This window comes from Pempheris klunzingeri, chromosome 1, assembly GCF_042242105.1.
Source record: "Pempheris klunzingeri isolate RE-2024b chromosome 1, fPemKlu1.hap1, whole genome shotgun sequence".
Lineage (NCBI taxonomy): Eukaryota > Metazoa > Chordata > Actinopteri > Acropomatiformes > Pempheridae > Pempheris > Pempheris klunzingeri.
In genome coordinates this window covers 9443840-9465577 of record NC_092012.1, presented here as the reverse complement: position 1 = coordinate 9465577, position 21738 = coordinate 9443840, and the positions used below count along the sequence as shown (strand labels likewise).

At 41.2% G+C, this 21738-nt stretch overlaps 2 protein-coding genes across 2 annotated transcripts; both read right to left on the bottom strand.

The window, feature by feature from the left end:
- Window positions 1-205: 205 nt before the first annotated feature.
- Window positions 206-6750, bottom strand: atic (5-aminoimidazole-4-carboxamide ribonucleotide formyltransferase/IMP cyclohydrolase). Its single transcript, XM_070829307.1, has 15 exons — window positions 6603-6750; window positions 6281-6407; window positions 6019-6162; window positions 4591-4679; window positions 4294-4445; window positions 2992-3148; window positions 2325-2450; window positions 2110-2217; window positions 1935-2020; window positions 1756-1845; window positions 1534-1659; window positions 1346-1438; window positions 1074-1256; window positions 721-876; window positions 206-549 (listed from the first exon to the last, which is right to left on the bottom strand). Exons 1-15 carry the CDS (start codon window positions 6619-6621, stop codon window positions 430-432), a joined length of 1776 nt encoding a protein of 591 aa, XP_070685408.1. The 5' UTR covers window positions 6622-6750; the 3' UTR covers window positions 206-429.
- Window positions 6751-13208: 6458 nt separating this feature from the next.
- mnx2b (motor neuron and pancreas homeobox 2b) lies at window positions 13209-17518 on the bottom strand. The gene is made up of 3 exons (XM_070830121.1): window positions 17080-17518; window positions 15590-15750; window positions 13209-14334 (listed from the first exon to the last, which is right to left on the bottom strand). Exons 1-3 carry the CDS (start codon window positions 17495-17497, stop codon window positions 13930-13932), a joined length of 984 nt encoding a protein of 327 aa, XP_070686222.1. The 5' UTR covers window positions 17498-17518; the 3' UTR covers window positions 13209-13929.
- Between the last annotated feature and the right edge of the window lie 4220 nt (window positions 17519-21738).

Genomic DNA, 21738 nt, shown 5'->3' with positions numbered 1-21738 from the left:
CTAGATTCCTAAACTGTTAACTTCCTGGTGGCACAATAGAAAAAGTCAAGGGATGATCAAAATCAGAGGGCATCATCCTCTGGGGACCATGAATGTCTGCACAAGTACAAATAATCATTTAAATATTTCAGTCTGGTCCAAAGTGGTGGACTGACGACTAAAGCTGCCACTAGCACGGCTAAAAACAGACAAAATACCCATAAACTGTCAGTAACAATTTATTTCACACCGTTAATGATCATTCTAGGTCAGGATTAGGATTGCAATTAATGTGTTACAAAACAGTGCAATTGCGCCCTCTACACTTCAGCATGATGAGGAGGGTGGGAATGTTAGAAGTATCAGCACTTGTAAAAACTAGATTTTTGACTGTAATAATGCAAAAGTGTGAGTGGGGTTTAAAGAGCACCTGGGAACGTGTTGAGATGCTCAGTGGTGGAAGAGTCGCAGGTTGGTGTGCACCAGAGTGATGCCCTGCTCATTACAGGCATTAATCACAACCTCGTCAGCAGCTGAGCCTGCTGGAGCCGCGATGTACTCGACGCCACTCTACAGACAGACAGAGGGAAGAAAGGTTAGTCAGGATAGCTGGAAAGCTCGTCAGTACACCACCGATTCCAAAGTCAATAGAGAGTCTGTATGCAAACGGATGCCAGCATGTGACTGCAGGCCATTCCCATGTCTGAACCTATACTTTTGTGAAATGAGTGTTGCATTTACCCGCTTGGCACGATCTATGTTATCTCTGAAGGGGAAGAAGGCGTCAGAGCTGACAGCCACGGCCTGCAGGGAGCTGATCCAGTTCTTCTTTTCAGTGTCTGACAGAGGCTCAGGCACCTCTTCATACATCGACTTCCAAACATCCAAGTCTGGGCCCTTTAAACAGAAAGTACACATTATAATTTGTGAGCTGTCGACAGCCACTGATCGATCCAAGTGAAGAAGCAAAGTGAAATTTAATGTAGTCACAGTTGCAGACAGTATTTTATTAAGTGTATGATTAAGTAATGCTATTAATGAGGCAACAACCACCATCTTGAAAGTGTCTGTTTGCCTAGTGTTACTCCCTTTACCTCTCCGATGGTGCCGCTGACATACTGGTCGATTGCGTTGGCCATCTCCGCTCGCTTCACACCACTGCGGAACTTCATGTTCAGGACACGAGGGTTGTGTCTCAGCCACCAGTTATCAGCTTTGTCACCTGCCAGCCGCGTGCAGTGGATACGAGACTGCTGCCCCGCACCAATACCAATAACCTGGGAAACGGAGACAAGAGAGGGCATGAGAGAAAAGCTCACGGCTCATCCACGTTCCTTTCTCCTCCACTTCATCCGCCTCTTCTTACCTGTCCGTCTTTAGCGTAGCAGACAGAGTTGGACTGAGTGTACTTGACGGCGATTGTGGCCACAGTGAGGTCGCGCGCAGCTTCCTCAGAGAGCTTTTTGGACACAGGGACGATCAAAGTAGGAGTTATTAAAATCACAAAGCATATTTCACTTACGATATGCGAGTAAACACACTGCGGTGACTCACCGTGCCCTTGGAGACGATGTTGCTGAAGAACTCCTTATCGATGATCCCGACATTTCTCTTTTGTTTGAGATGGAGCCCAAACAACACCCTCACCTCAGTCTCATCAGGCTCATAGTCTGGATCCATCTGGGACAAAGACACCCAGTGTTAATCAAACAGAAAAGTTAACCTATTTTATTTATTTATTTTTTTAAATAATTCTAATGGATTAAAATCTCCCACCTGAAGCACACAGTAGTTGCCATTCTTCTTTTTGGAGAGGATCTTGAGTGCCTCTTCATCATAACCAGGAGCAATGATACCATCTGACACCTGAGAGCAATCAAAGTGAATCACTGTTAAGCAAAACAAGGCTGCATACGCCGAATATAAAATATTACATATTTGCTCATCGATTCTACCTCTCTTGATATGATCTTGGCGGTGGGAACGTCACACACATCTGACACAGCAATGAAGTCTCCAAAAGAAGACATTCTGTCTGAACCTGAGGATGTAGGGGGAAGTTAATACAATTCAGTGTAAAATGGTAGAAAACACTCAAGGTTATCCACTGCACAAGTCATCGTTTCTGACCTCTTGCCCTGGCGTAGGCCGTAGCCAGCGGGGTGAGGCCATTCAGCATGTCATGCACCATGCACACTTTGGCTTCCTCCTCACTCAGAGGAACTCCAACTGCAGCTCCTTCAGACGAGAGGTGGAGATGCGTTAACATTCACATTTCAGGTTCTTAATTCCAAGTCCTGTTCTGTACTGTTAAGAGTGCGTCTACATGTCTCTCCTGGTCTTACCGGCAGGGCTGACGTGTTTGAAGGAGGCGGCAGCCGCCATGCCGAGGGCGCTCTTTAACTCTCTGACCAGCTGCCAGGCGTTCAGAGCATCACACAGGTTGATAAAGCCGGGGGAACCGTTGACCACTGAGAGGGGCCAGCGACAGGAATAGAAGCAAAAAAAAAATATATATCAAAATGAATGACATTTATGTATAAATGATTCGTCCTGTTCTCCACTTCTATGGAAATTAGCAACATCTTTCAAAAAAAAACAAACAAAAAAAAAAAAAAAACACCTAACTGAATTACTTCTCTCGGCTTGTGTCAAAAGAAGTACCTTCACTCTCAAATTGCTTTTTAACATTCAGAACAACATATTGTTGTCAATACACTGCTGACCTTGTATCTTTCTGTTGAATTCAGCGTAAGTTGGTCTGGTAGAAAGTTAGAGGAGAAGATCAACACCACATATTTGTCTGTTAAAAACTGGAAATGGGAAAACTAGCAAGGTAACACCGTGTCCAGTCTTTGTGTAGAACCGTGTGGCTGTATCCTTGCATTTAAGTGACATGTGAGAGTGGCATCAATCTTCTTACCAAACTCCTCCTTTAAATCCAAATCACTAAACAATGCCAACACTGACACATCGCATCACAGCTACCAACTGAACTAAGTGTGTGTCTACCTTTGAGGGGGAGGGCCGGACGCACGGTGTAGAGTTGGGCGGGTGCTTGGTGAGGGTTCATGCCATAGCGCAGGGGCAGCTGGGAAACACCACGGCTGTACTGCCCGCGAAAGTAGTCCGATATGGCCTCATCATACTGTGCTGTGTGTGTGAAGGCCTGAGCAGCAGAGAACACATAAAGACCTCATTTTCTCAAGTGTCCCAAACTCAAGTGATAAGTCTAAATGCTTTAAAGTTTATGAGGATTAAAAAAAAAAAGAAATCAGGTTGTGACTATATCATGACAACTTTGTTATTTATGTAGATAATGAAATGGCACTAACCCCAAAACAACGAGTTTATCTGGATCTACTGAACTCGATTAATCAGTTCAGTGTGACGACAAAGTGAAATTCCACTGGTTGTCAAATGTCTAAAGCCATATTTCAACACTGCACTGAACTTTGTCTCACACTGACCCTCACCTCTAAGCAAACAACAAAACAAGAACAAGTGAGCACAGCACAGCATTTTGCGACTGTGAAACCTCCAGGCCTTTTCTTGTGTTTCCTAAGTATCTAACAGCATGTGGTTAGCATTATACAACTGTCATTTTAAGACCGAGGTGAGGCCTGCTCACTCATTGAGAGAAAAAAAAGAAAAAAAAGCCAAAGCCATGATTCATCTCTTTGCTTCACTTGAGATTAGATTGGAGCAAGTCTGAACAGCGACATGGTGGAATTAATGGATGTTTAAGGTGGCACACAATCTAAGTCCTTCCATCTTTAAAATGACACTTTTTTTTTTTGTACATTTTCAGCTCAGGGTGACAAATCTGTGCGGGTTAATCACACGTCAATAGATTTTAAATGTAGGACTTTCATTATCATTATTTCATTATCGAATAATGTCAGTTATTTTCTTGATTTATCATTTGGTTTATAAGAAAAACAGTGGAAGATCATAAAAGAAAAAAGTTAAACTCAAGCTAGCTTGTTTAGTCAGACCAACAGTCCAAAACTCAAAAATACTCATCATAGAAAACTAAGACTGCAAACAAAAATCCTCATTTGAGAAGCTGAAGTCCGTGCATTTTAACTAAACTTTAAGAGTTATATGATTATCAAAATTGCAAATGATTTTCTGTCAATCAGCTGATCCTTTCGGCTCCAGGTAATGCGTTCTGTCTCTGAATTCTACATCAAATACTTTTTTTTGTTCCAGAGAGATGAATCCGTAAAGTCACCAGAAATGTGTCATCTTTGCACAAATTCAGTTCATGTACTTAAAATAAATGGTGGGGAAGAAAGAAAGTCATTTTACTTTAAGGGCCAGAGTCCTGCGTGTTTCCAGGGTTGTATCTTTGTCTCCTGAACTCTCCATCTCCTTGGCAACCAGCGGATAGTCAGCAGGATCGCACACTATGGTGACCCGGGCGTGATTCTTGGCGGCTGCTCTCAACAGAGTTACGCCACCTGAGTAGAAATACAAAAATAATGAACAAAATAATTCACATGCTTAATAACAATTTTTTTTATGTGGTGGAAAAAGAAGAACAAATATAGTTTTTAATTCCAAGTGACACATTTCAATGCTCATAATCTCAGCTGCAGAACTCACCGATATCAATCTGCTCCACAGCATCTTCCACTGTAACATCCGGACTGGAGACAGTCTTGACAAATGGGTAGAGGTTACACGCCACCACTCTAGAGGAGAGCAAACACAAAAGAAATGTTACACTTAATAAAAGACCATGTTTTACCTTAAAAATTGTGTTTAGTAAATGTGGCATCAATTGGGACGTTATAAAGATGGGAAAGTACGTGAGGCATCGTGTGCAAAAAACAGTTAAACCATCCACAGTTCACTTCTGAGGGTTGTGTGAAAACCTACTCTGTCCATTGAGAACCTCTGTTAGAGAATCTACTCTCCGTCTGTCCCCTACACTGACTTTCATCCTGTTTTTGACTAATCATCACGGTGTGCTTTTATCTACTTTGAGCCTTTTAGATGGAGCAAACTGCAGGATTCTGTCCCACAATATGGCTCCTAGGATGACAATTATAATCTGTTGATTATTTTATTGATTAATCATTTTATGCAAAACATCCACAAATAAGGACAAAACGCCCATCATGTACAGCGTCTTCTGGTGCTTCATTTGTCCAACCAACAGCCCTAAAGCTAAAAAGACATTCAATTTCCGGTTTTCCCAAAAGAGAAAAGCAGCAAATACTCACATTTGAGAAGCTGAAACTACATATTTGGCATTCTTTCTTTTATAAATTTCTTCAATAATTAAATCGACCATCAGAACTGTTGATAAATAAACTGATTTGAACGACTGATCGTTTTAGCACAACTTGTCTTCAATATTACAACAGACTTTGTGCCTTCTTTTTTGGCCATTAAACATTTCTTGTTTGTCTCTCTAAAAAGGTATGCATTTATTAGTTATTCCTACATTCCCGCTATGAACAAGCACCTCCTGAACCACTCATTGCGACTCCCTGTACAAACATCAGCTGCTCATTCTCATTCTTCCACCCTGATCAAATGATCCTTTATCACCGCCACACAAAGATGAAAAATCACTCCAGATTAACTCAAAGTGGAGGGAAAAATCATTCACATCTGTATGTGAATCAATCAGTGTCTCATCAGCCAAGTGCCTGCATCTAGCAGGTTATAACCAAAGTGTGTCGTTTAATTCTCCAGTGACGAGAAAATCAAATCACATTCCTCTGTAGTCCCAAACAAACGAGAGTCACAAGACGAGCAGCAGCAGTTTTCCAATTAACCAGCTGCTAAATCAACTACACATGCTTCTTATTGGCACAGCACGAGCCTTTACTCTACTCTGGAACCATAGTTTAGCCTCTGATCTGCCTCACAATCACAGATCACACATTCCCATTTTTCCCCTTTTATTGCAAATCAATATAAATGCTACCACCATGTTATCAATAATGTTAATGTCTGTGTGTTTAACTCCACATGAGGGGACTGGTGGATTTCCCCAGTGGTTTGCCGAGACTCTCTCACCTGATCAAGCTGTAGCCCAACTTCTCCATGTCTGCAGAGTCAGTGGGGGTTTTCCTGGCCAGGATGCCTCCATGGACGGCAGGATGGAGGGTCTTCACTCTGCCCCCCAGCATCTCTGGATGTCCGGTCAGCTCAGACACATCCCTGAACACACAGACAGGTTAGAGGACACTCATGCTGGAGGTAGATACTAGGTTTACTGAATTTAGGGAGGGAAAAAACTGGGTTGAACTTGTATGTTACGGTCAACATCAGCACCCACCTGACAGCCAGTCCAGCATCCCGCAGGGCTTTGGCTGTGCCGCCTGAGGCGACCAGGGACAGACCCACATCCACCAGCCTTTTGGCGAACAAAACCAGTCCGGTTTTGTCAGACACACTCAAAAGTGCTGCGAGGACAGAAGAGCAGGAGCCTTAACAAACCACTTTCACTCACTTTTAAAGGACACAGAGGAGAAGTAAAGGCAGGTTACAGCGACGCGCCGCTGACCACGCTGGCTAATGCTAGCCAGAGTTAGCATCCTGCAGAGCAAAACTTTACAGCGACGACGGCGAGTTAATTAAATCTGAAGAGAAACTCTTACCGAGCTCAGAGGAGGCCATGTTCACAGTCACGGTGTCTGTCTGTCTGTCTGTCTGTCGGGGTTTAAGCTCCGTCCTCTCTCGGTTTGACTCGCAGACTCTGCAGGGCAGGATGGTGGAGGCTGACACAAACCTTCAGGCTTCTCATCGCCTCATGTGCTTCAAAAACTACACAGTCCCGCCCTGCTCACTTCGGCACGCCCCTCACACACTCAAACGCACCCCGAAGGAGCCATAAAGCGCAGAAAATACGCATTTTTATCGGCAAAAAGGGGCAGAAATAGTCAGAAAGTACTGATTAAGAAGAGTAGGTAGTCTATTAAGGTCTACAAATAATAAGAATAATAACAAGAAGAAGCATTTTGTCATTGACACGTGCGTAATTAATTTATTGTTGGTTAAAACTGGTTAAAATTAAAATAAGATTTCTTTAATCACCTTCAGACTTGTAAGAGTGAACCACTGATTTAAATGTGAATTCCAGATACCTCCCTAACCATTTTTAACCCAAACCATCTTTAACCCTAACCATTTTTAATGTAATGTCTTTGAATTAACACATTTCATAATATGCCAATTAACCTTAACTAAAAGTGAAATAAGTATAGAGTTTAAATTTAACAGTAGATATCTAAAACTGGAGTTATGACTCGTCTTTCGCATCAGATAAACACTGCGGTGAAGTTAGTTTAAAGTTGGACCCACCGGCGTCATCTGGCTCAGTTTGCCCGGCGATGGCAGTAGTAGGGCGGTCAGCTCACCTCCCGGAGCTCCCCTGGACCTGCCGGAGGGTGACTTAGGGAGCATCAATAAATTACTGTTGAACTGACACAAAAACAATATTTAATTCAATAAATTCACCTGTGGTTAGAAATGTGTGCCAAACTGATTTTATGTAGCACAGTTATTTTGATTGGCGATGTAATTTATTTATCTTACACAAATATTTTCATAAAATTTTTTTAAATTTTTTAACTTTCTACTCCTCATTAGCGCTACTTCCATTTTTTCTTTTTTTGTAAATACCTCTATGTTACATTCATAGTTGTTAAAAATAGCTTCCATGTAATTTCCCAAAACTAGAAAAATAGGACACCTCATCGTATTGGATTTTAGTGCTTCCTATATTCAATATCAATATTTTCTATAGAGAATTCATGTTGTTTTTCAGTAGCTTTCATATAATGTGATGTACTGAGATTATTACTATGCTGGGCAAATAGGGAACACTTCTTCATATTGGATTTTAGTGCCTCTTCTATTTTCTATTAGTACATAGGCCTAACAATGTGAAGCAGGACTGTACAATGATTCAGGCTGACTGACATCCTGAGGATCAGTAGGTGGCGATAAAGCACCTGAAGTTGAAAGGAAAAGGGGACATTTTAGAAAAAAAATAGAGCACATGGAAAAGAAGTTAGTTGTTTAATCTCACACTGGGGCTCTTAAAAAAAGGCTAGAGGCACAAAAGTACAGCTGGAGGTAGAGATTTTATCATCAGGTCTTTCATTTTTCATGGTTTTACTGAGATGACTGTTACACCTGAACGAAGGTCCACAGTTACACTTGTTGTGTTTAAAAGCAACAGTGAAAATGATCTAAAGCAGTTGAGGGTGACCTTTAGGGTCACCTGGTGTGAAGAGGAATGCAATGGAACACAATGAGACCTGATCATGGAAAGAAAAATCACCATCAGCCATGCACTGATAGCACAGTGCACATTTGATGGATGTAAGGCTGTCAGTGGATGAAAAAGTCTGTTTTAAGGTTGTGCGCTTGAAAAGAGAGGATTTAGACCAGCTAAAAAGCTGCGAAGAAGAGAGACCACTTTAGACTGCACGTGTGAAAAGCTGTATCCTATTTGTCCAGCGCAGTACTAATTTCTGATACTGACTTGGGGTCATAGCGACGCATTACATGGAAGCCACTGGAAAAAAACCCATGAATTTCCTACAAAAAATATTTACAAATAATAGAAGAAGCACCAATGAAGTGGTGTGTTTTAAGTGGCTCGTGTAGTTATAATTTCTGCTACTGATTTGGAGTCACTGCTCACATTATGGAAGCTGTTGAAAAACATGCCAAAATTTTATGTAACTTTTTTATGTGACTAAAAAGGTTCATGCACACGTTAAGATTTTTGTGAACAGAGGAGAAAATGTCCAAAAGCAAGAGAGGAAAAAAGGAGAACTTCTGCACACTGTCTGCTTACTTGCAAAAACCTTTGTTGTACAACACATCAGCCTCTAGACCTTCATCAGCTCACCTGTTATCTCATGTTTCTTGATGAAATGTCGCAACGTTTGCACGTAAGAAGACTGTGAGCAGGAGTTCTCCTTTTTTCCAACGTATTTATGTAAAAAAAATAAAAAATACAAGATAGCTATCAGAATAGGTGTGCAACATAAAATCAACTATGTATGATTTTTGTAGTCATAACTTGCACCCATTTTCACCCAGTATTGCAGAGTCTGCATGAAAAATATTGTTTTTGTCCATGAAAATACTTTATCGTTGTTCCCTAAGTCATCCTCCAGCACTTAAGGTTCACAAAAGCATTATGTCTTTTTCGTTTATAACTGAAGAGGGAACTAAAAGCTGCAGAAACAGCCTGTTTAAGGATCCACATGGACATCAATACCTACCACTTCAACATGTTCTCCTCTTAGTTTAAATCCATCCCCGGATCAAACTCAGGCGACGTGTCTTCTTTTATTTTGCCACAAGAGGGCAAACATGGAGCTTGTCGGTACACAAGTCTGCTCTGTAAATGTTTGGAGACATTTGCGCAAAATATCATATTTAGGTCCATATTTTTTTATTCCTCCGCATTTAAACTTCAAGGAAAATACAGGCAGAGTGAAATACGTGTGCAGAGATGTGGCTGAACTTTCGAGTCACTGCTCAATTTCTATTTCTGATATTTTGAGGCCCTGATCACGAATGTTTCACCACCAACAACCAATATTAATTATTGACTTGATTATCTGAAAATGCGCTGCTGTTTGGTGTCTTATTATCATCATCAATACTATCATTATTATTATTATTATTGATGTAATTTATTCAGACTAGAACAAGAGGACCCAGACTCCAGTGTTAAGTATTTTCTATTGTTTGCAGGTCAGATCTGGTCCCTGATCAGCAGGACTGAAGGTCACACAGACGCCAAAGACGCGCCGCTAACGCGTCCACGCGTGTCCGCCATAACTGGTGAAACACCTGTAACACACATTTCCTGCAACAATAAATGACGCTCATGAACGCATCCCCCCCCCCGTGGCCACGCCTTTCAATAAACTTTATTGGCGAAAAAACGGTGCCTTTTCCGTGCTTTGGAACAGCGCTTTGACTCGGACAGATGTGAATTTATTGAGGCCCGTCAGTCACTCCCCGACTCGCCCATTAGTTAAGTGACAGGACAGGGTCCGGGCAAACCTGCACCAATACGTGTGATTACGTTAAAAGATCGCACAATCTGTTCATATTTACGTAATGAGCCCGACATTTTGCTGATTGATTAAACTACAGGGTGTAAATATTTTAAGGGCTGCCTGATTTACAATCCAGCAAAGGAAAAAAAAAAAAAAAAAAAGAGGCCGATTTATTTGTCTAACTATGAAAATGGGAGTTTCTGGTAACAGCTCTGTGTCTGAGGGCCCAGCTGACATCTCAGGGGTGACTTGAGTGATTCAATAGACAGTGAAACATTTTTATAGAAAGACACAGGCTCACTATGCATTATTGGTTAAAATAAGACAGAGGCAGGGAGGCCGTCAGCACTTTTGTCTGAGCTGGCTGCTGAAAAAAACAAAAAAAAACTGACAGCATTATCAGCAGTGACTGTAATTTACGCGAGGAATTTTTAATCAACATGACTGGTGGATTCAGATTAAATTAGAAGAGAAACAGAATCAATGACCTCCATATATTGCTCCACTGCCTTATCAATTAGCTGTGATTTTTGTACTGTGTCAGAGGGGCCTGTGTCATAAAACAGGCCAAATGGCATTTGTCATGGCAGCTGACAAGTCACACAAGTAAATGAGCTCCTATTGATTCGCATGACTTTTCATCAGCCAAATTAAAAGCTGCAGTTTGATAGAGGTTCAGTCCGCAAGCTCGTTATGTATTATACTCGCCCCTTTTAAATCAAGGCTGGAAAGTTCAGTGGAAGAAGTTAAATGCGTAACTGGAAGCGTTGGTTTGGTGAATTGAACGGAGAGTCCTGCATGGGTTTGCAGCTCTCACATTAATGAGCTGTTAGTGATAGACATTAACCAGGTTGGTTAAAGCTGTGCTGTCACATCAACAACTGTATGTTTAGCTCCTGAACTGCAACCAAAGTCACACCAGAACTTCGTTTCTTATGTGGATCATCAGTGTCTCATACTTCTGTTGCTCTGCCTAATCTTTTATTTTCCTTTTTTAAGCCCTTGATAGAGGGCGAAAGGGAGTTTCAGCTTAATTAAACATTTTTATAATACTTTATTGCATGCTTTATTTTGGTCACTGTTGCCAAACGTTGCATCCAACAGTGCTTAAAGTCACAAAGCCTGACATTTTAAACAAAAATAACCAATAAATAAAAATTGTGACCCTAAACATTCAGATACCAGATATGAAAATTTGATAGCACATACATTACAAAGTGTAGTACCGTTTTGTGTGTGTGCAGAGCGCTTTAACACCTCACCTGCAAATATATTTGGTCGACACTTTGGTCTTTTTCATAGAGTTTGACAAAGTCACAAATTTCACCAACAGCGAAATCACAAAATTTGTGACCTCAACTGAATAAATACTATGGTGGTACCTCGTTTGGTAACAACTATCAAAATAAAAGCATTCAAAAGAGTATGATTTTTAAAAAATGGCAGTGTAGATTAAATCCTAATTTGTGATTTTAGGCTACAGAACTGACAACTGACATGATTTTTAATCTTTCTTTGCTTATGAACTGCATAATATTGATAGATGGAATAAAATGAGACATCAACTGTAAGTGATGCACATATAGCCAGAAATGCATATGAACATCATTGCATGTTAGATTTAAATGATAGCACACCACTGTATTTGCTCAAACCTTCAGATACCAGAGCCATCACTGTGCTAAACCTCTAATCTAGTTCAGGTCTCTTGTAGATTACTTTCATATGGTTTACAGTTTTTTAAAGTGTACTGACTTATGGTTCTTGTCTCGGTGGCTTTTCAGTTGTAATTAATGTCAGCGGGACAATCAGGACCAGGACTTGTGAAATGCATTGCTTTTTCAATTTCATTGTTTTTAATGCTTAAGTGGAAGTCCTAAAACCTTAATAAAATTTGGGCCTGAGGCCTACATGATTCAGCTTTTGCTAGTAACCGCAACAAAAGTCTCTGCTAAAAGTCCCTCTAAAGGCACCTCCAATTATTGCACAGGGCTGGTGCCTGTCCAGCCAGTTAAGAATGCATTTAATCACTATATAAACATGTGACTGTGGTGTGAGAGGGGGCTAAATGACACCATACCGCATGTCCTCCAATCTGCTCTTTAATCACAACCCCTACATGGCTGCCCAATAAAACGCCCCACCGCAGTTACACACACTCATCATGCCGTTGCTCTTGGAAATTAAAATGGGCCCGTGTGACATCACCATCAGGCTTTTGATTGCTTTACTCCCTCTTCATTAACTTAATTATTTGGCCATCAGTAAACCCCACCGAGTAATTAATATCCGAGAGCCTTTGCAATAAATTAAAACTGTGAAGTGAGTTTTTGCTTTGCTTTGCTAGCAGACGCAGGGCGGTGGCTGTGGACGAACAGGAAGGCACTGAAGGAGATGTGAACACACAAAGTGTCTCTTTTTTCTCCATTATGTTGGTTTGTTAGTGAAAACATGGAGCGTTTTCCTGTGAGTCATATTTACACAGGCCTTTGTTGTATTTCTTGATTTTTGATGTCAGCATCGTTTGGTCCACCACTTTAGTCCAGACTAAATTATCCCAACAACTACTGGTTTGCCATGAAAATTTGTTCCAGCATTCATGTTCCCCTGAGGATGAATCCTAATGACGCTGGTGATCCCTGACTTTTCCTGTAGAGCAGTTTGACATTTGTGGTTCCAACGGAAATATCTCGACAACTACTGGATGAATTGCTATGAAACTAAGCACATACATTAATTTCCCCTTCTGGATGAATTATAAGTTCACTTACAAACTCCTGCAAAACAAATGAGATTTCCACCAGCCATAGCTGGACTTGGGACTTAGTGATAATTAGACCATGGTTGCATGCTAACATGCTAAGCTAAGATGGTGAACATGCTAAACATTATTCCTGCTAAATGTCAGCATGTTAGCGTTATCATTGTTAGCGTGTTAGCATGCTAATGTGAGCATTTAGCTCATATCGTCATTATTATCATTAAAAAAATGAAAGTTCCTTTTGACCTTGGGGCCAGTTGAAATTTATCTAATGCCTCATTAATACTGGCTGCGTTTTACGTGCTGTTCCCATAATAACATTTTTTGTTATCACTATTTTAAAAAAAACACCAATCACTGATCGGAAATTCATTCATTTCTCAGCTTTTTTTTTTATTTCTTTTTTGGCTGTTTCAGTTACACCACAAACAAGTTTCAGATAAATACATGTATGATTCATCTTTGCAGTCATTCAAATAAATTAAGTTAATTTACATGTAAGTGACAAGAACAAATTCATAAACATCATCAAAAAACAAACAGACAAAACCCCCATCAATATTCACATAAAATGCACAAAAGTCAATGGCGTACATGGGATGTTCTGCAAAGTGTTTGTCCAGAAACATCTGGAGCAGCAGATGTTTCTAAGCTTGCATTTCTGTTTCTTCAGTCACAGCATCACAACAACACTTCACCTACTCTACATTCTCCCGCTGTCTGAAGTTCGCTTGGCCATCATTCATGTAGCTGTGTGTGTTAACTGGGTCGAACTCCAGCTGTCAGTGGATGGAGCAAAGGCAAGATGAGCAGACTGACGGATACTCATGAAAAAAGCAAAAATTTTGGGAGGCAATGAGCATCTTTTTTTCAGCATGCTACGAAACGTACAGTACTTAAAGAGGAGTTTATTCACAGATAGTTTATACAGTATATTTGTGTCATAATCCTGGTGTGTGTTCGGTAGCTGTGAGAATAATCAGTGGCTCCAACAAATGTCCAGCTTGGAGCACATAAACAGCCGCAGAGCAGACCACACAGGGATCTGTAGGTTTGAAACTGTCTTCTCTAGCGACCACAAACACAGAAATGTCCCAGTATAATGTCTCAGACTGGTGTTTCCTGGGGATCTTTTCACAGTCCTGCCCCGATCTTCCTATCACCGCCTCCAACCTGCACCCCCTCCAGCTCGTCATCAGAGAAAGGGCTGTGAGGATTGTAGCCAACGTCGGTGCTACGCTGCAAGAAGTCCGTGGATCGTGGCATCCCAACGGGAAAACCATGCTGGGCTTCCTCCTCCTCTTCCTCTTCCTCATCCTCCTCCTCCTCCTCTTCCTCCTCCTCTCCTTCCTCCAAATCAAGGTCTATCTCCCTGTCGTCTGGGTTCGCAGCTTGCCTGCTCTCATCGGATTTGCTGGAGGCTGTTTTTCCTCCGCTGCGCAGCCGCTGTGTCTCAGGCTGGGTCGAGGCGGTGGCCTGCTCCTTCGCTTTCCGGCTGCGTTTCCACTTCATCCTTCGATTTTGGAACCAGATCTTGACCTGCCGAGAGATAGGAAATGTTTGTCAGCACAGATTGGAGTACAGATTTTTGTTATTACATCTATCATTTGCAGTTCTAGAGCAGAAGTCAATCTAATTTTTTAAATATTTTCTCTCTATGTATGACAATCCTGGTGGAGGGATCCCTCCTCGAGTGCTCTAACTGAGGTTTCTACCTTTTCTTTTTATAAATAAACATGACTTCACTTCAATAATGCTGAAATAAATATCGGTAGACCTTAATATTCACTTGTCTGTGACACTAAAGAGCAAATAGCTAATTTGTTTGAGTCAAATCCAATTCAAGAAAGCTCCAACATAACTCTTAAAAAACTGGTAATTCACACATTTGTTCTTCCTCCTGTCACTATTTGGGGCATTCAACAATACACACTCCATCTCCCTCTTTAAACAATGCAAAAATGAAAAGCTATGAATTCTCTGGTTTGTGCGGTCCTGAAATAAAGTCCTTCTTATTCTTAAAGAGCTACAAATCCATGAATGCTTCATGAGTACTACCAGAATTATGAGGGAATATACAATGAAAATAGTAATAGAAAACATAATTCAAATCTTACACATAAAATCAAGAGAAAGCAAATGCACCAAAGTCTTCGTTTAGTTCTTTTTTTCAGATAAACTAATGAAATCCGTACATTAGGAGACAGTTAAACATATGTCAGTCACAATTTGTTCAATTTATCTGTTTTCAACCCTCTGTTTTCTAGAGTCGGCATTTCACAGGGACACTGTACACGCAGTTGTTTTAAGATGCAATTTATTTCTTTTTTGTTTGAAATCTTTTACATGATCGTATTAGAAATGCTATTCATCATTTTGTGATCACATTTCTGTTTAATTTTGATCGTGTGGTATATTTTGGGGTTTTTTGTCTTATGTTGTCTGTCTGTAACTTAGATTTGTTGCTGCGTGTCTCTGGAAGGACACTGATGAAAAAGGATATTTCAGTTATAGGATTTCCTGGTTACATGGAAAATAATTAATAAAACTAAATAAATTAAAAGTCTGCTAGCGAGAGGAGTTATCTGAAACATGTGAAGTGCAATTCTGTTAAAAGCCATTTATCCAGGTGGATGTGTGCGCTGTGTAGCTGCACCTTGTGTTATATCTTGTGTGCAGTTAAGTATTCACTGCGACAGTTGCTCGCCTCAGTCTCGTTTCTGTGCTTTGCTTTTGTTTTATTTCGCCTTGATCTGAACCCTGTTGTCTTCGGAAGAGGGCTGGTCTCTCTTACCTGAGTTTCAGTCAGCATGAGTGACGTGGCCACTTCGAAACGTTTGGGTCTGGACAGATACTTGTTGAGTTTAAACTGGTTCTCCAGCTCGAGCAGCTGCTGACTGGTGAAGGCGGTGCGGGGCCTCCGGCACTTCCCCAACAGACCAGACTGAGGGCCCGCTGGAGGAGGAAGAGCAAAGTTATGAGTCTGTGTGGCTTCATGTAAGTGGATAGGACACATTCACAGCTCCTGTTCATGTATGACAACTTATTTCTTATTTGATTGATTCAATTTTTAGTGGAGTTTTTATGTTTAACACACCATGCCTGAATATATTTGTTATGATAATTCAGCTATAACTTATTTTCTTATTAAATATCGATATATGGCCCTTTAGAGAAGATTCAGATCTTTGGCCAGTAACTGCCACTACAGTCTTATTTATTTAACACCAAGGACATAGGAAGTTCAATGCAATTTTGTGGGTGGGAACAGGCACACATATGCCGGCACTCTCTGGCCATCATTAACTATAATAGCTTTACTCCAGTTTATTGTTGACGGGGGGACACGGCAGAAGTGGGCGCAGAGGCCATAAAAACACAGGCATGCCATTAACTTAATGAAAATTCAATGAAGGCTTTTGGGATTTTATTGATGAACTACAGAACGTTTTAGGTGTTTGTTTATAGTTCCTTCATCACACAAAGACAATTTTCATCCGGTTGGCGTTTATAGAGGAATAAAGGGGCCAAAATTAAAATATGACACACAGAAGAGCAGTGAATCGAGGACAGCGCACAGGGACAATGTGTGGCTGTCATTAACACAAAATATATGATTATCTCCGGCGTTACATTGAATGAAATATCACATTAAGCATGGCTTGGAAAACATGCTTTCAAAAATAGGTAGTAAATCATAATTATAGCCTACAAGCTGTGAAGGTAATTTAGGACGGATAAATAATAAACATCCAAATGCTAAAACTGCATCTGATCTTAGAGTAAAATCACTGAAATTCTATATCTTGTTATTGTAAATAACACAAGTATAGAGTCATCAGTAGCAGATTTCAGAGATCATCATTACAAAATCAGTGGGATCACTTTGATTATTCTGAAAATTAAGACAAGAAAACAAACAATATGCAAAAACAAACTGTTAAGATATAATGAATAATTAGACCTATTTTATTGTTTTGTAACTGTAGATAATAATAATAATAATAATAATAATATACATTAGTTGAGTTTATTAACTCATTTTCAGTTTCATTTGTTTTGCTTGTCAGTGTTTGTGTTCAGCGGTTCAAGTCAAACCACCTCATTAAATAAAGGCTGATAAGAGAAAACGGTTCATAAGTGACACAGATGTGGGTCCGTCGTTGAAGAATTTAAAAACAGTATCTCTGCACCTGTCAATTCTCTCATCTTATTTGGCCTTTGGGTTTGAAAGTTTGGATATTTTGAACCTTTTTGAAAGTAATCTCCTCTGGTCATACTCACAGCTGTAGTCTGGCAGCCTTGGCATCATGATCCCGGCGCGGATCCAGTGCTCCAGGGGCAGAGATCCCGCCATGGCTGCCGCCTTCAGGTGCTCCGGGTAGGTGTGTGTTAGCTGTGTGAAACCGGTGTATGCGAACGCGGGGTGCTGGCCGCCCAAGGCCGATAACGGGTACATGGGTGCAGGATACATGCCGGGAATCGAAGTGAGTCCTGGGTGCGGGAGATTTAGGATACCCGGTTTGGGGATTATTCCGGTCTGAAGGTGCGCAGCCCGAGGAGACGGCGTGTCTGCGCGGCGGCAGGACACCGGGCTGCCTGCGGGGCTGTCGCTGCTCAGACCGGGGGAGAGGTCTCGGCTCCCCCGGTTGGTCTCATCAGCGAGCAGGGCGTCAATTCTGAAGTTTCTCGATTTCTCCATGACGGCTTCACTTAGAGTCTTAGAAAAATCAGACGCGGCGAGTTTGGCGAGTGCGCACCTGTGCCGCGCGTCAGAGCGCAGACAGCGGAGCCTCCTCCAGTCACAAACTCATATGTTCTCCTTTTCTTTTCAAAAGATCAGCCTGGACGGATCAGCACAAGATATATGCTATTCAAAAACAAAAGAACACACTATAATCTTGCACCTTAACGACTAATGTCTTTAGAAAAGTAATTCTGACTCACTCCAAAATGACTAACATTTAGATGTGCGTCCCTCCAACTGTCCCCTTGAAATGAACCTAATCGTGTCACTCTGCAACATTGCGTCCGCTTTGCGTTGTTTAACACTAACTTCACAAACTACAGAGGTGTGTGTCCCCACTCCATTAGCAGTCCTCCTCCACCCCTGCAGGCCGGTGTGAGCCGGGATTGGCTGGAGGCTGAGCTGCTTTGACGGGCCTCTAATCAGCTAATTACTCGCTCGTTTCTCCCCCCAGAAAGCATTCAGAGTGAGGTAATGTCCAACCCCTGTCCCGCCTGCAAACACCTTCAACTGCATCAAAGCGCGGAGGTACATTAGAAGATTAGGAAATTGTATTTTCAGTATCTATCTTACTGCCAGCTCCTCAGACTGTCCGCGGATTGCAGCCACCTTGCCATAAACAAAGAATTACATACACCTCTCTGATTGTCCAAACTAATCGCTGAAAACCTCCTCCGCACCTTAGCACCAAATATTGGCTGTTTTTCAGCCGTCCCGAGGTTATTGGGTACTTCTGCTTGAAAAACAACAACAATGTGTCCAGTATTTAAATCATTAATATTAATGACTTGCTTCGTCCCCATACCGAGGCCACACCGATGCGATTAAAGTTTACGATTAAGAATTGCACACAAACCGTATAGAAGTGTAACGACTTGGCCGAAGAGGATATAAGTTAATTAACCATCTGTTTAAGGTGGACTAACGCTATTTTAAGACCAGAAAAGCGAGGTGCATCAGCTGAGGTGGAGTCTGACACACTCACACTGGTATTGCACTGATAAACCTCGTCTAATTGACCTGCAGATACAGTCAGTTTGTTAGAATGTGAATTAAGACGCATTCCTTTAATTAATGAGAATACGTAGGGCCAGTGATGCTCCTCAACATGAGGATTAAATGTTTAAAAAAAAAGAGTAAAAAATTCAGACAGGGCCATAGGCAACAACCTATCAATATAAAAGCATCTATACACTTTAATTAAAGATTTTCAAACACTGTTTGAAATGTTTATCAAATTTGTATGTAAATTTTATTTTATTTCCTGAAATACTGAATCTTCTATCTATTCAGAATTTACTTATTTGTTGGCCTAAAAGTAGCCAAATCAAACTTGAATATGCTGAGCAGAAACATGCTGTAACACCGGAGGCCTACACCCAGCGAGTTTTTAGTAATAGGACAAAATAAAATAAAATAAAATAAAAGATCTGCATGTGCTGGACAGCCTTCTTCCCCCCTACCTGTCTACCAGATGCGTCTCAGACAACAGAGCTGAAACATTGGGTGATTAATTGATGAGATGGAATTAATCGACAACAATTTTTGATAATCGATTAATTATCTAAGGTTGTTTTTTTAATGCAAAAAATGTGCTTCTCAAATGTAAAAGTGGCATCAGGACTGTCTTTGTTTTATGTGTCACTGTGTTACAGTCTAATCCAAAATGCAGCTCCAGCCTCCACCCAAACAGCTCTAAATCTGTGTGTCTGAGGACATTTAAATCCATTCTGCAGATATGAATTCCTTTCCAGACCCCCACTCATGATATTCAATTGGCTGGTGCATGTGTGTGCGCGCGTTTTTCCGCGCGTGTAGTTGACCTCCAGAAAATTGGAGCGGTCCTGCAGGTCCGCCCCCCCACCACCCCTTCACCCTCCCCCTCTCTCTCTCCTTCCACCAGTACAGCCCAATGTCTCTCACCCTCAGCTCTCTACCAGGCAGATTACTGCCTGTCTCCTGCGCTGATATAGAGGTAATTTGCTCCAAGGAAATCAGCGCTGCTTTCGACCCCTGCGAAGCCTCGTTTCGGTGCTTTTATGATTTGAAGGTAATTTAAATAGCCAGGCCTCGGGAAAATCCGTCACCAGGGCCTGTTGACAGAGGCGCACAAATTAAATTGAATCGTTGCCTGAAACTGCGCTCCTGCCTCCAGTGTGACTCTGAGCAGCTCTGTGCCCACTGTGCGTCCTCCTTGAGGACACCAAATGGTGCTGTGTGTGTGCATATGAGCCGCAATAGTCCATCACTAGTCATCTCTATGTTAAAAACAGCAAAAAAAACCCACCTTAAATTCTTTGAAAATGTTATTCCCAAAAATGTGTGAGCCTGTTCGTAAGTATGTTAGTATGACTGGATGCAGTAATTGGAAAGTTAATTATTAAAAGCTAATATTTGGACGTTTTTATGATGAATATGTGATGATATGTGGCTGGATTAATCAGTATGGGGGTCATTGTGAACATTTCTTGCTGGGCTCATATAAAGAAGATAAAATGTAATGGAAAACGAACCAAAATGATTAAGGCCTTGATAAATGACTTTATATAGGCCTAATGCAAAACCTGTTGATGTTAAACTTCAGTGATGCAAGATCCTAAACAAATGTTTAATCAAGTTGCAACTTAACTGACATGCAGACAATGTTGGGATTTTGGGGCTCCTGAGGCTCCAGGACTGTTTATCTAGTCGGTAGGTCACAGTGCACCTACAGTGCAACTTTGCCAACAGCCCAACATGAGCATTTATCTTTCTCACCTCCCCGTGCGCCACAGGTACAATATCTTCCCTGGTGTGTTTGTAGGTATGGGCACATTTCACTTGAGACGTTAATTGCAACTTGCTCTTTAAATGGAAGATAACACATTGGAGAGACATGACTCAAATATTTGTCAACAAATAATGTTTCAGCCATGGCAGTGGTACGGATGTGTCGGCTGGTCCACCACGCTGGTCCCATACATGCAGAGAGGCAGGACTCTGTTCATCCCTATGAAAGCTGCCCTGTGACACATTAAGCCAAAATGCCACTTCCTGCTATAAAGAAACTACCCAGAGGAAACATACTGTGCACGCTCTATGGGCCCCTCAGAGTTAGCAGAGCTGACAAACTTCAGATTCACCCTCCGCCAAATTGAATGGGGATACATTTACTTCAGGCCTAATTCTGTTGCTCTTCTAGACACACCAAAGGCTATCATACCAAATACATTCTGCTTGTGAAATGAATCATTGTGCTAGACTCACACAGAATTCATCCACCCTTGTAGAGCAGCTTCTTCTCCTGTGATTGTGTGCGGGAAAAATGTTTTTTGGAGCCAATGGCATCACATGAAGGATGCCAGTGTTGTAATTATACGATATGTCCACTATGTGAAATTTACTCCAAAGACTTCCTGTGTACTTGGTTGGTACAGGCCGACATATTTGAACAACTATCTGATCAGTTGCCATAACTTTTCACTACTTTTCATCTTGCGCCATCAGGTCAGAATTGTAATTTGCCTAAAAAATGTTATGACCAAATACCTGCAAAACTAATGGCATTCCAATCAACCTTAGCTTCGCTTTTTGTTTGGTGCTACTTAGCAAATATTAGCATGCTAACAGATTAAACTAAGATGGTGATTGGTAAACATTATACCTGCTGAACAGCGTGCAGGGGTGACATATTTTTGTAGGCCGACCCTGAAGTTCGCATTGTCCGGGTTTCCTCGACAAAAAGCCAATGGGATTTTTTTCGATTTTGGATCATTGCAGAAAAAAGTTCTAAGTTTATGATATTTTGACACTGCATTCGGCAAGATAATCTTCACTAGTTAACAACACTTTCATGAACTACAACATCATCATGAATTCAATGTCACTCCCAAGCTACATTACAATTTGGATATACTGTGATTGGAAAAAATGATAAATTGATAAATCTACAAGTTGGAAAGTTTGAGTTAGAATAGTTTGCGAGATTGCGAGTATAAACACAAATGGAAGCGTATAGACGGACCCGTGAGTAGGTTAACGTCTGCAACAACCTCTGAAGTTGCCACTTGTTAGCCACCTCTTTTTTTATAACACATCTGTCTGTTAACCACAGACCTTATTTCAGGCACTTCAATCAAAAAATTCCTGCAGCACATGATCATGTTAGCATTTAGCCTGAGGACAGCCTCTGCTAGCATGGCTGTGGATTGTAAATA

Coding starts and splice junctions, on each gene's coding strand:
- atic (XM_070829307.1), bottom strand. Junction 4,680..6,018: donor TTGGGCTACAGCTTGATCAG/GTGAGAGAGTCT, acceptor GCTCTCCTCTAG/AGTGGTGGCGTGTAACCTCT. Junction 3,149..4,293: donor GCAGGACTCTGGCCCTTAAA/GTAAAATGACTT, acceptor TCTGCTGCTCAG/GCCTTCACACACACAGCACA.
- mnx2b (XM_070830121.1), bottom strand. CDS start 17,497: ATGGAGAAATCGAGAAACTTCAGAATTGACGCCCTGCTCGCTGATGAG. Junction 15,751..17,079: donor AAGGCTGCCAGACTACAGCT/GTGAGTATGACC, acceptor TTCCTCCTCCAG/CGGGCCCTCAGTCTGGTCTG. Junction 14,335..15,589: donor TCATGCTGACTGAAACTCAG/GTAAGAGAGACC, acceptor ATCTCTCGGCAG/GTCAAGATCTGGTTCCAAAA.